General features: G+C 32.9%; 2 protein-coding genes across 4 annotated transcripts; one reads left to right on the top strand and one right to left on the bottom strand.

Annotated features, from left to right (window-relative positions):
- The first annotated feature begins 460 nt into the window (after positions 1 to 460).
- LOC105778300 (protein DJ-1 homolog B) lies at positions 461 to 4,308 on the top strand. The gene is made up of 8 exons (XM_012601985.2): positions 461 to 633; positions 719 to 919; positions 1,251 to 1,400; positions 1,538 to 1,720; positions 1,858 to 1,938; positions 2,984 to 3,184; positions 3,277 to 3,417; positions 3,874 to 4,308. Exons 1-8 carry the CDS (start codon positions 493 to 495, stop codon positions 4,078 to 4,080), a joined length of 1,305 nt encoding a protein of 434 aa, XP_012457439.1. The 5' UTR covers positions 461 to 492; the 3' UTR covers positions 4,081 to 4,308.
- A 4,303-nt stretch (positions 4,309 to 8,611) lies between these two features.
- Positions 8,612 to 11,893, bottom strand: LOC105778293 (beta-amyrin 16-alpha-hydroxylase CYP87D16). 3 transcript variants are annotated; one of them, XM_052630577.1, is made up of 9 exons: positions 11,655 to 11,893; positions 11,259 to 11,583; positions 11,026 to 11,166; positions 10,673 to 10,945; positions 9,627 to 9,716; positions 9,461 to 9,539; positions 9,241 to 9,347; positions 9,003 to 9,130; positions 8,612 to 8,909 (listed from the first exon to the last, which is right to left on the bottom strand). In XM_052630577.1, exons 1-9 carry the CDS (start codon positions 11,864 to 11,866, stop codon positions 8,816 to 8,818), a joined length of 1,449 nt encoding a protein of 482 aa, XP_052486537.1. In that variant the 5' UTR covers positions 11,867 to 11,893; the 3' UTR covers positions 8,612 to 8,815. The 3 variants fall into 3 exon arrangements, with proteins under 3 accessions (XP_052486537.1, XP_012457430.1, XP_052486531.1); XM_012601976.2 differs by lacking the exon at positions 9,627 to 9,716 and adding an exon at positions 10,134 to 10,223; XM_052630571.1 differs by lacking the exons at positions 9,461 to 9,539; positions 9,627 to 9,716 and adding exons at positions 9,962 to 10,040; positions 10,134 to 10,223.
- Between the last annotated feature and the right edge of the window lie 1,943 nt (positions 11,894 to 13,836).

Genomic DNA, 13,836 nt, shown 5'->3' on the forward strand with positions numbered 1-13,836 from the left:
TTGCCAAAATTATTAAAACAAGTAAAAATTTATAGGGCTTGATCAATTAGTCCTTATACTAATGAAAAGAATAAAATAAGATCAAATTTCATTGAGTTAGATATTTTTGTTTAAAAATATCACTTACTATTTACTCGAGTTAATATTTTTAAAGACTTTATGGTATCGTCAATGAAACTGAAAACAATAAATTTCAAGACAATTATTATACAGTAAATGTTAGCTCCCTTACAATTTGAACTTATTTGATTATAGAGATTAAATTGATCTATTTAATGATAGAGGGACTAATTTGACTCAGTCCTTATAATATAGGGACTTCCCATGCACTTTAACCAAAAAAGTAGTCATTAAAAGCACGTGGCAAAATGAAAACCGCTGATTGAAACGATCTCATCCATTGCCGCCATATTCGAAACGCTACTGAAATCTAGCCCCTTCCAACAGAGCCAGGGAGCCGAGCCGATCCCTCTAGAAAAACCCCTAAAAGTAATGGCAGTATTACACTTACGCCACTTAACTCATCACTCTCTTCTTTCAACTTCCAAACTCCATCATCATTTCCGTTTCTCTCCTCTCAAATCCCCTCGCTTCTCCTGCTCAGCCTCTGCTTCAAGCACAATGGCTAAACAAGTAAATACGACACATAAACAATGGAAAGATTTTTTTTCTTTTGTTAATTCTGTAATTTTGTGATTTTGACGTTTCGATTATTTAGGTTTTGGTGCCGATCGCGAACGGGACGGAGCCGATGGAGGCGGTGATTACGATCGACGTGATTAGGAGATCGGGAGCTGACGTCACGGTGGCTTCCGTCGAGAAAGAGCTTCGCGTTGACGCTTGCCACGGTGTTAAAATTGTTGCTGATGCTCTCGTCGCTGATTGTAAGAATACCGTTTTCGATCTTATCGCGCTTCCTGTAAGTAATTATTCCACTTTTTTTTCTGTAAACAACTTTTCTTCAGGCTTTTGGTGTTGAAGTAAAATGCAGAGTGCAAATATATGAATGGTTACAGCAGTATTTGGTTTAAAATTGGGACTCAATTGGTATTGCTTTCTAGCTTCTGGAAGCCAAACTGAAAAGATCTTTTTACTTTATTGAAGTAAACTAGTAATTTTCGGAAGCAGAAGATAAAAAGGCTTTTTTATTATTTTATTTATAGAAGAAAATAATTTGCATGTGAGTGATGTTTTTAGATCAAAATGGAAAACGCTTATTTTTGTCATTGGTATATATGTTTTGCTTTTAGGGAGGCATGCCTGGTGCTAGCAACTTTAAAGATTGTGGAGCTCTTGAAAGCCTTGTGAAAAAGCAGGCTGCAGATGGGCGGCTTTATGCTGCCGTGTGTGCTTCACCTGCAGTTGCGCTTGGTTCATGGGGTCTATTGAAGGGACTGAAAGTGAGTACTAAATGATAAATATTTTAAGCTAATTTATTTCAGAGATCATGGTATACGTTGTTTTGCTATTTGTAGCTTGTTTTTGTTTTAGATAATGTTGCATGATTGAACTCATAATTCATGATTGTTTCTGGCAGGCTACCTGTTACCCATCATTTATGGAGCAACTGCAATCATGTGCAACAGCTGTTGAATCAAGAGTTCAGCAGGATGGCAAAGTTGTAACAAGTCGTGGACCTGGCAGTACCATGGAATTTGCTGTAACACTGGTTGAGCAATTGTATGGAAAAGAGAAAGCTGATGAAGTTTCTGGGCCATTGGTACGGGCACTTTTTACTACAGTAGTTACGTTCTTTTTAGGAAAAAGGAAAAGCAATCAGGCTAATTGGAAGCTCAGTGGATGATGTTTCTGATTAATGGCGCCACTATTTACTAAAATGGATCTGGTTATCTTCAGGTGATGCGTCCTAACCATGGTGATGAGTATACAATAACAGAGCTGAATCCTCTGGAATGGAAATGCAATAATGTTCCGCAGGTGAGATTTTAGTGTTGTTTATTGTTACATTCTATCAAGTTTTGTATAATATCTGATGCATAAATCTTCATTCTTAAGTACATCTCAGTATTCTGAGTGGTTAATGGTGGATTTTCATTCTCCTCCAATACTCTGATTAGGACTCAAAAAGAGTTCCAATTCTTGATTCTAAAGAGCTTCAAGGACACAACGAGTTTCTAGTTAGAGGAGTTCAGAAAGAACAGTGTGAAGAGAGAGCTGACTTGCATCTGGCAATTTCTATAGTTCTATTTTCTTCTTTGATTTTGAAAGTAACTATTAAAAGTCCAAGATATGCAAGAACACTTGCATGCTAAGGGTGAGTTTGGATGGGTGGTGCGTTTACTTGCGGTTAGTGTAAAAACAGTAGCGTGAGAGAAAAAGTAAGCTAAACGCACCGCACCGCTCCTAATCGCCTATCCAAACCCACCCTAAGTTTAGCTGCTTTTCATCACTGTTGATCTTATTTGTAATCTAGTGTCCCAACTGCCAAGGCATGCTGTACTCTCGAGATCCAGTTTTGCACTTCAAATTGTCCTTGATATTTCTGCTTTTGTTTTAACTTGATGTAAGGAACAATGGCAATTGTTTTGGTACCAGGACCACTGGACCAAGGTGGTTGTTTCTAAATCTAGCAGGCTTCTGTGAGGGTCGAAAATTTTGTTATAAATCAATAAATTGAAAATAGGCTGCCTGAATTTGATGGGTCATTAGCTGCTAACTTGATCTTGTTACAGCCCTCCTTACTCCTATTTCTGCTTTCCCTCCCTTAGGTGAAACAAAAAAGCAAGTTATTATCATGTAATTACTAGATAATATGTAAGTTGATTTCTGCAAGAAGATGGTTATCTTTATTTCCAAATTTTCATTTCTTTCCTAAAATGATTCTATGCAGTCAGTTGGTAAGTTCATTCAGATACTGATTTTCAACTTCCAAGTATTTTGGCATTTAAATTTGTCTTAGTACTATCACCCAAAATTTATGGTTCTTTTCTATGATAAAATTTGTGTTTGATTAAATTTTCAGGTTCTTGTACCAATTGCTGATGGCTCAGAAGAAATGGAAGCAGTTATGATCATTGACATTCTGCGTCGAGCAAAGGCAAATGTTGTGGTGGCCTCTGTTGGAGACAATCTTGAAATTCTGGCTTCTAGGAAAGTTAAATTAGTGGCAGATATGCTTCTTGATGAAGCTGCTAAACTTACATATGACCTTGTAGTCTTGCCAGTATGTTGGAATTCTGTCATATTCCCTAGTCCTAATTCCTCCCAATTTTCTTTCTTTGTAATATATTTTAACTTGGTCTTTCCTATCTACAGGGAGGACTTGGTGGTGCCCAAGCATTTGCTAAATCTGATAAGCTGGTGAACTTGTTAAAAAAGCAAGCGGAATCAAACAAACCATATGGAGCTATATGTGCATCTCCAGCTTTGGTGTTGGAGCCTCATGGTTTACTCAAGGTATAATCTTGATCGAGTTTAACATTTTCGTGTTTTCATTATAAAATTTGCATGGGATTGTACTTGTTTGTTTTGTTCATAAAATAAATGATCAACTTAATTAAAAGAACCATAATCTGCCTCTGGGAAGTAGTCTCTGCGTGTCTGGAGGCTTTTGATTAAATAATTTCAACTACTATATACATTAGAACTTATAATTAGGCAATATGGTCACTACAAAATACAAGCTGTTTAGGTTGTATCATTTGCTTTTGCCTTTAAACTTTGAACTTTCACTATTGTGCTTGCACTTGCTTTTATTTTTTGATTACAGGTGACAAGCTTGTGTGTGTGGTTCCTGTAATTATATCTGTTTCAAAAATTTCGATTTCGAGTGAATAAACAACAGCACTCAAAAGAAATTTTCTGTATTTGATATTCCCGGATGGTTAACAGTCGTGTTGTGCCATGGTCCAGGGCAAAAAGGCCACAGCTTACCCTGCAATGTGCGACAAGCTATCAGATCAAAGTCATATTGACAACAGAGTAGTGGTGGATGGCAACCTCATTACAAGCAGGGGCCCTGGAACTTCCATGGAGTTTGCACTAGGAATCGTGGAGAAGTTTTTCGGACGCCCAAAAGCCTTGGAGTTAGCAAAAGGACTGCTTGTTGTACGCCAGTAGATGAACTAGTATGAGCGTTTGGTCCTGCCCATGTTACCGTATAGCCTGCTATGAGACTATATATGAGAATATAAAAGTTGAGTAAGCACTCTGCGGTTTTATGTACGATAAGTTTGTTCCTTGTTGATAAATAAATGAGTGTTGGAACAAGCTGAGCAAAATGAACACCTTTGGTTCATCTGTGATGGCATCCTTTGTCAAATAATAGTGGTTTTAATTCTTCAGCAATTTATTTCTGATTTCCAAGAAGTTGCCAGTTGAACCATTTTATATTACAATCTCATTTTGCAATCATTCTCAACTAGAATCCATAACAATTTTTATCTAATAATAATAATAATAATAATTGAAACGGTTTAAAATTGATTTGATTTATGATTGTTTGAATCGGATTGATATTGATTGATTCGAGAATCAATAAGGATTGAATTTGTACAAGTTTCATTATTAATTATTTTATGTGTTATTTAATTGAATTAAACAGACTAATATTAATTGAATTGGTAACCTGATTAATTTAATTATTGATTCGGTTTTAAAAAGTTTGGTTTGGGTTTAAAGCAGGTTTCAAACACGGAAGGGAGTTCGGCAAAAATAAGAAATTATAAATTATGTTCATATAAGCATTTTGTTTCTTAGCACTTAAAAGTAAATGGGCTACAAGTTACTAGAAGTTCAAAACCTAGAAATATCAATTGTTATCATCTCTTCCAGCTTCCCTATTTGCTTCCAGTTTAGCTCTCTTTGCTTGTTTCGTTGCTTTTGACTCATCACCCTGGTCATGCATGGTTTTCGAATCTTCTCTCGATATCTCAGCTCTACGTGCAGAGTGCGTCTGTTAAGAAGTATATCCATAATCACCCGAAAGTGAAGGACCTAATTCGATACTTGGAAACCATTCATGTTTTTCTTTTACATCTTGCAATGTGCCTTTACTATCATCTTGTTTAGGAGATCGACAACTTGGAAGAAATCATAGTGTATATCCCAGAAGAATTCCATCACAAATTAAATGTTCTTGAACAACATCGCCTTGGTGTCAATTCATATCGACACATTTCACACAAAGACATAAGATCTTGTTGTCTTGGCATCTTTTACTAAAAGCAAAATTCAAAAAAAACTTCATACACCATCGTAGCCTTCACTTTTGCATCCGACTTTTATCAATTTCAAACCTAGAAAGCTTTAATTATAAAATAATATAATGCAGATATATTATTAAAATTTAACATAATGTAAAACTAAACATTATTCAAATTAACTAAGTATCTCTCTTATAATATTATTTTTTTAATTCGGGACTTGATTGTAAGTTACCACTATGTTGGCCACTAGTTGATATCATATTAATGATAAGTTAGATTTTTCTCAATATAATAAATTTTAAAAACTATTGTTAAACCAAAAATCCATGGGATAATTACGGATTTGCATTTTACTTAAAAACTTTGCAAATGGCTCGTTAATATTTCAATGGGCAGCCGCAATCCCTTTTCACTGCAGTCATTCCCCTTAAATTTTTATGTTCCTAACAAAGCTATTGCAAGCTTCAAATGAAAATTAATAAAATAATCTGAAACAAAGTAACTAGCTCGAAATAAAAATCTTCACAGATTTGAGAGTTTTTTCAGATATTTAGCGACGGTTGTACTTACAAATGCCGCTAAATCTATGACCAAAACTACCACACAAATATATAGCGGCATTTTACATTATAAAACGCCACTGTTATTTTTCGTCGCTAAATCTCAAACTTTTATTAAACAAAAGTTAAATAATAATAATAATAATAATAATAATAATAATAATAATAAAAGATGGTATCAAGTATCAATACAATTTTAAAGGAAAAAACTGATTCACCCATTCCCAAACTTGATTTTAAAAACCACAACCACTCTTGTAAAATCTCTTATAAAATCGGGATATATTAAGATCTGATGGGTTTAATATTTTTCCACTCTTCTTTTCAAAAACATAGCACAATTACTAACAACATTTTTGTTAAGTATGACTCCTATTTTCAGTCAAATTTGAGAAATAATCTTTTAGTTAAACTCTATTTATTTGTTTCAGTCAAACACTGATTAGTTTAGATTAATTTATTATTATTTGACATATGAATTTAGCCTATAAATAGGCTTTTTTACAATCTTAGTAAATACACCCATTAGATATTAGAACTCATAACACATTTAGAGAATTTTGTGTTTACGTTTTGAGGGTTCTTTGTTTTCAGATTTTCGGGGTTTAGTTTTTTCTCTTCATTTTTTTGCCATTATAATAAAATTATCTTTGCCCGTGGTTTTTTATCATCTTTGGAGGAGTTTTTCCACATTAAATTTGTGTGTTCAATTTCTCAATTTATTCCGCTATTTTTACTTGTTGCTTAATCGGGACGATTCTAACAAGTGGTATCAGAGCTAGTTCAAAGATCAGCCTATTCAGATATGACAACAAGGTTTGAAATTGAGAAGTTCGATGGTGAGACAAATTTCAATCTGTGGCAAGTTCAGATGATGACAATTCTAGTTCAATCCGGTTTGAAAAAGGTTGTTACCGGGAAAAGTCTGAGAATCTAAATGAAACAGAATGGGAAGAGCTTGATGAAAAGGCCTTGTCTGCAATCCAGTTGTGCCTCACGAATACGGTATTGCAGGAGGTATTAATGGAGAAGACTTCATCCGCCTTGTGGAAAAGGTTAGAAACTCTTTATGCGACTAAGTCTCTGGCTAACCGTTTAGTGTTGAAACAACGTCTATTTACGTTTCGCATGAACGAATGTGAGCTTCTTAGAGATCACATCAGTCAATTCATTACTCTTTTAAATGATTTAAAGAACGTTGAGGTTCATATTGATGATGAAGATCAAGCTATGCTATTATTGTGCTCTTTACCCCCTGCATACAAGTCTTTCAGGGAGACCCTGATTTATGGCAGAGACAAACTCTCGTTCGAAGATGTAAAGGGTCATTTGTTGAGTAGAGACAAACTCGACAATGAGCTTCATTTCGATAGCAAGGTAGATAGGCAATCTTCCGTTTTGATATCATCAAAGAAAAGAGACAAAAGGTGTCGCTATTGTAAAAAGTTAGGTCACATCAAAGTAGATTGTTATAAACTGCGAAATAAAAGAGCTGCTGAGAGTAACGAGGAAGATGTAGATGGTGCTAATTTGATCGATAAAAGCGGTGATGATTTCTTGTTAGTGTCAACGAGCGATAACTCCAAGCTCACGTCCGAGTGGATCCTAGATTCGGGATGTTCTTTCCACATGTGTCCCAATAGAGAATGGTTCTCTACATACAGTTCGGTTGAAGGTGGAGTTGTGCGCATGGGAAACGATTCATCTAGTAAGGTAATTGGTATTGGTACTGTTAAAATTAGGATACACGATGGAACGATTAGGACACTCTCAGATGTCAGGTATGTACCTGATTTACGAAAGAATCTCATCTCCTTGAGTATTTTAGACTTGAAAGGATGCAGAATCAACATCGAGTCAAGCGGCATTAAAGTATCTCGTGGAGCTCTCGTTTTGTTAAAAGGTAAAAGAACTGGCAGTCTTTATATTCTGGAAGGTTCTACAGTGACCGGTGAAATCAGACGTCCCTCGTCTGTTACAGAGTCAAAGTCAACTCGTTTGGAGCGGAGGCAACTTGGTCATAGGAGGGAAAAATGTATGACTGTTTCGTTGAAGAGAGGTTCTCTTTTGGATGCAGATTTTGAAAAGTTAGGGCACTGTGTTCGTGAAAATCAGACCTGGGTTAGTTTTGATTTGACAGTGTCCAAGTCGAAGGCTAGAAGTCTTCCAATTTCTAAGCACAGATTCGACTCAGTTAATTCCCTGCATAGTTCAAGATAGGCTCGTGGCGGGCTTTGGCAAAGATGGCGTTGTGGAAATATGAGTCAAGGTGGAGATTTGTTAAGTATGACTCCTATTTTTAGTCAAATTTGAGAAATAATCTTTTAGTTAAACTTTGTTTATTTGTTTCAGTCAATCACTGATTAGTTTAGATTATTTTATTATTATTTGACATATGAATTTAGCCTATAAATAGGCTCTTTTACAACCTTAGTAAATACACCCATTAGATATTAGAACTCATAACACATTTAGAGAATTTTGTGTTTACGTTTTGAGGGAATTTTGTGTTTACGTTTTGAGGGTTCTTTGTTTTCGGGTTTTCGGGGTTTAGTTTTTTATCTCCATCTTTTGTACTTTTCATTCTTTTGCCATTATAATAAAATTATCTTTGCCCGTGATTTTTTATCCTCTTTGGAGGAGTTTTTTCACGTTAAATTTGTGTGTTCAATTTCTCAATTTATTCCGTTATTTTTACTTGTTGCTTAATCGGGACGATCCTAACAATTTTAAAAACAAACATTGTTAATAAAAAATCACAGAATCACAAGATTAAGAAATTGATATATATATATTTTATCCATAAAATTTTTATGGTGAACATGTTCACAACACAAAAGGGATACATTCATGTTCTACAAAACTAAATTTATTCAAATATATAAAACACACTTTTATATCTACAAATATAGTACAATCATAAGTACATGTCGGAACTGGTCACTTGTAAACTGAAATTATAACTAATATTTATTAATATATAATTTAGCTTAATGTTATGAATGAAATCAAAACATTGGCATTGAACTCACATATGTATAGCATTTTAATATATATATATATATATATGTATATTGTAAGTGTAATTTAACAATGTTTTCTTGAAACATTAACGTAGAAACCATCTGGAAATCCCAGAATGGGTGCACGAACTATGTTCCCTCCCTTGACTTTTGTGAACCTGTTCGATAAATTTTGCAAAACATTTTTGGTTTAGATTCTTTGGATTAAATTATTAAAATATATATATACACAAAATAATGAAAAAATATACCTGAATTTGGTGACCCAGACATGTAAAAAGACAGCCATTAGAACCTTGCTGAACTCTGCACCCGCACACGGCCTATCCCCTCCTCCAAATGGCATGAAGTTCTTTGCCATTCCATTGCTCCCAATGTTCTTTATTCATTTTATTATTTTTAAAAATATCATAATAAATGAAAAATTATAATTAATGGCTCCAAAAGTTTTATTTAAGATTTAATCCATGGGAAAGAGTATAATTATACCTTCCATCTTGAAGGGTTGAAGGTAAGAGGATCTTCATATATATTAGGGTTCAGATGAAGAGCTGTGGGCATAACCAATAGGATCCAACCTTTTGGTATTGTATATCCTGCAATATTTATATTTTTAATTTTATTATTTAAAGGATGAATCACACTTGTTTATAATATATTCAAATAAATTGTTAATAATATATATATACGTATACATATTGTTATCTACCATCGACGTGAATGTCAGCTATAACTTTCCTCAACATCCCAGGAAGAACATTTTCTAGCCTAAGTGTTTCATTAATCACCTGAAAATAGCAAAAAAAAAAAACATGAACAAACAATGGGCTAAATTTATTTATTAAAAAGTTGGCATAATCAATCAATTAACTCACGTAACGAGTGAACGTCATGGATTTGTATTCCTCCCATACAAGTCCAGAATTGGCATCTTCTCTGTTCTTTAGAATTTCCTCATGCTCCTCCTGGTTCATTTCTTAAAAACTAACATATTAATATACAAGGGTTGAAGGTAAGAGGATCTTCATATATATTAGGGTTCAGATGAAGAGCTGTGGGCATAACCAATAGGATCCAACCTTTTGGTATTGTATATCCTGCAATATTTATATTTTTAATTTTATTATTTAAAGGATGAATCACACTTGTTTATAATATATTCAAATAAATTGTTAATAATATATATATACGTATACATATTGTTATCTACCATCGACGTGAATGTCAGCTATAACTTTCCTCAACATCCCAGGAAGAACATTTTCTAGCCTAAGTGTTTCATTAATCACCTGAAAATAGCAAAAAAAAAAAAAAAAACATGAACAAACAATGGGCTAAATTTATTTATTAAAAAAGTTGGCATAATCAATCAATTAACTCACGTAACGAGTGAACGTCATGGATTTGTATTCCTCCCATACAAGTCCAGAATTGGCATCTTCTCTGTTCTTTAGAATTTCCTCATGCTCCTCCTGGTTCATTTCTTAAAAACTAACATATTAATATACAAACTTTTTCAAAGAAATTTTTTCTCATTTTATCCCAACATACAATCTCAATCAATTAGTACGTGACACATAGCATGTTCTTACCGAATGTTGTACAAATAAATTAAGATGAAATTGAAGATACCATTTAAAAAAAAAAACTTTCTAAATAACTAAGTGAGAAAAACGATATTGATTGGGGCTAATTTTATAATTAAGACCTACAACAATTGCCTATATTCATGTACTATCATATAAAATCCGAATATATAACATAACCCCAAAACTCAGGTTATATTATTAAAATTAATAAATAAGCCCTCCAATTATCTAAAATATTCACCTAGCAAAAAGAAATATAAATGCTTAAGTATATATTAATTTAATTAAAAGCAATAATAGTAAGTTAAAAGCATATAAAGGAAGGAACGAACTGTTAATTGTTGCAAAGCCGATGGGTTGTCCAGTAGATACATGGTGGCCAAAGTGACAGTGGGTGAAATCGTCTCGACAGTAGCAAGGAGTAGCCCAAACAGAAGGTAAGGCACGAATTCCTTCGTCAAAAATGCTTCTTTCCCAATGTCTCCTATTACTTCATCCAAAAAATCTCCCTTTTTATTGCAACCTTCTGCTGAATTATCATAAGAGTACCCCTTCATCCTCTCTTCTAAAACCCAAGTCGTCAGCTTTATTGCTTTTCTTTTCTTCTGCAGTCAAATATATATATTTATTAGTGTTTACCTAGAAGGATTCATGATGATATTCATATTTAATGGTATGTTTTTACCTGTATACATTTGTAGAAAGCGGTCCCAGGAATATATAAAGGAAATGTCATAATTGATTGCAACATGTTGTTTAAATCTTCACCTAAATTTTTTTCTGGTTTATAACTCATCAGGATCTGTGAGGTTAAATCAAATAACATCTGCAAATACCCAAACCAACAATCTATATTTATCTTTACTACAATATTTCATTCTTGGATCATCTGGTTATCCATATGCCATAATTACTTACGGGAACAGTTTGGAGTTTTACATCGACCTCTGGCAGATTGGTCCACTTATGTACTTCATGGTTTATTACATCCTCAAGCTCAGACAACAGCTTACGTTTGAGTGGCTCATGTCCGAAATGACGGAGAATGGAGCGCCGTAGATACCTCTGGAAGTAGCCACCTAGATTACTCAAGTTATCGTTGTGTACCGTCTGTGAAAAGGAATCCATGTAATAGAGTTCGATGAGTTTCCCCTCTTGTTGCAACACGAAGTAGTTGAATTCGGGATCTGATGACACCGCCACCGGTCGACCCGCTATGTTTGTCTTGAACAACGGACCGTATCTAAAACCATATTTGAAAAAATGAGATACTTACTGCACTGACCGGGAATAATTGTAGGGTTATTTTATTACCTTTTCAATCTTTCATTAACGAAAGGATGCATGTCAATGGAGTTGGAAGTGACAAAGAAGCTAAGGGTCTCTCCTATAAGAGGGAATCCCATGGAACCAGGAGGGAGTTTGCCCTTGCATTTAGGGTTCCTCCACCTATAAATCCAGTTGCCTACACTTACACTCAAAAAAGATATTATGAAAACCCAAACATACCATATTTCCATTATCATTGCACCAACAATGAAATGGATAAGGAGTTTGAAAAGTAGAATTTGATTTCTTTCTTTAACGTTGCTCCCTTATATAGAAGCTTTATGATATTGTTTGATTTGAAATATTCAATAGTCAATTGGATAATAAATATTAATTCGATGTTTTTATCTTTTCAATTTTTAATAAAATAATATGATGATGAGCTTTTAACTTTAGTTTTATAATAGAATTTTTTCATTCACTCGTGAATGTGTCATAACTTAGTATAAGATAATGCTGTTAATTGAGTTTATGTCACAAGTCAACTTGACATATTATATATGTGCTATTATTAATAGTTTCAAATTATACGTTTCATTATTTAATAGATGTTATGTTTAAATGCACACGTGTTCCAAATACATGGTTTTTACACGAATACTCATATAATAAAATTACTAATATGTATATAAGAGTTTAAATTATATTAACAAGATTTAAAATAAGTATTGTTTTAACAAAATATTGTTTTAAATATTTATTAAATAAAATAAAATATTTATATTCAATTCATTGTGAGATTCAACTTTATCATCAAACCAATGTCTCACTCACAAAACCTAATAAGGGTTAAAGAGCGATTATGTATGTAAGATGTTATTTATGACACTATAAAAAATTTGTATAATATGATATGAATTGTAAATTAAACATAAAAATTTAATATAAGTTGTTGGTAACCTTTTGGCCTAGTGTAGGGGCGAAGTCAGAAATTTTTTTTTAGGGGGGGCCGAAATTAGATTGTAATTTTTACGATAGTAAAAGTACAATTTCACCATTTTAATAGCTTCTATCTTTATAATTTTAAAGGATTAAATCAAAATTTTATCATTTTAGGAAAGCCAAAGTGTAATTTTACCTTTACTAATTTAAAATTTTAAAAATTTCAAAGGGCCTAAATGAAAATTTTTACATTTTAGGGGGACCGGTGTCCCTGCCTGCCAGCCCCCCTGACCTAGTGGTAAGAGTATTGTGTTATAGGCATTAGAGTTTCGGTTCAATCCCAAGCAATTCCATTCCTCATATCTAATTTTCGAAATAATTAGGCATAATGAATTATTTGGCCCTCCAACTTCACAATATAAAGTAGTTTTATTTTTTCATTTATTTTTTCCTCTTTTTTAGCTCTTGAATTTGCATGGTTTGTCAAATCACCCAAAAATGAGTGGAAAAGTTAATGTTTGCTAACTTTATTGATGTGGCAGTAAAATAATTAAATGAATGACTAAAATGATTTTTTATAAAGTTGAAGGGCTAAAAAAATTATTATGCCAAAAAATTAATATATGTAATGTTTTAATTAATTTCCAACTGTTTAGTAGTTAAATGCTTTTTTTTATTAAACAATATTAGTGGAGAGGAATAATTTTTTACTTAAATAATATAAAATAAATAAATAAATACCAAAATATATAGGATAGGAAAAATATTAATTACCGAAATAGGCATTTATTATAGTAACCCGTTGTTGCTGTTTGACCAATCGGCGGCATCACTCTCACTTCCCCCAATCATTGTGGCATGATTAGTTTTTTTTTTAAAGAATTTTTTTTGAGCTGCCTCAGTAAAATATTTTTTTAGTTGGTAAATTAATAATTTAGTTTTTTTTATTAGATGATTAAATGTTAGCGCTTGTATCCTTGAGTTCCGGGTTCGATTTTTTTTCACTCACATTTGTATTTGTTATTTCATGTTGTTTAAAGCTTTTTATGTATTTATTTTTAATTAATATTTTTAACACATTAGCTTTTTTAATTAGATGGTTAGATAATTGTGATTTAATTCTTGAGTCTCAAGTTTGATTTTTCTTATAAATATTTTAATATGTATTTTTTATTTCATGTTGTTTCAAGCAATTAAAAAATTTCTTGCAACAACATGAAATAAAAATTCATATTAAAATGTTTATAAGAAGAAGCAAACTTGGGAGTCAAGAATGAAATCACAA

The sequence above is a fragment of the Gossypium raimondii genome, chromosome 1, assembly GCF_025698545.1.
Source record: "Gossypium raimondii isolate GPD5lz chromosome 1, ASM2569854v1, whole genome shotgun sequence".
Classification (NCBI taxonomy): domain Eukaryota; kingdom Viridiplantae; phylum Streptophyta; class Magnoliopsida; order Malvales; family Malvaceae; genus Gossypium; species Gossypium raimondii.

Excerpts from the sequence above, each read along its gene's own strand:
- LOC105778300 (XM_012601985.2), top strand. The coding sequence starts at position 493 with ATGGCAGTATTACACTTACGCCACTTAACTCATCACTCTCTTCTTTCA. Across the intron at positions 634-718 it reads CAAGCACAATGGCTAAACAA|GTTTTGGTGCCGATCGCGAA; the intron begins GTAAATACGACA and ends TCGATTATTTAG. Across the intron at positions 1,401-1,537 it reads GTCTATTGAAGGGACTGAAA|GCTACCTGTTACCCATCATT; the intron begins GTGAGTACTAAA and ends TGTTTCTGGCAG.
- LOC105778293 (XM_052630577.1), bottom strand. The coding sequence starts at position 11,866 with ATGATAATGGAAATATGGTATGTTTGGGTTTTCATAATATCTTTTTTG. Across the intron at positions 10,946-11,025 it reads CTTTCTACAAATGTATACAG|AAGAAAAGAAAAGCAATAAA; the intron begins GTAAAAACATAC and ends ATTTGACTGCAG. Across the intron at positions 9,131-9,240 it reads TCAACCCTTCAAGATGGAAG|AACATTGGGAGCAATGGAAT; the intron begins GTATAATTATAC and ends AAATGAATAAAG.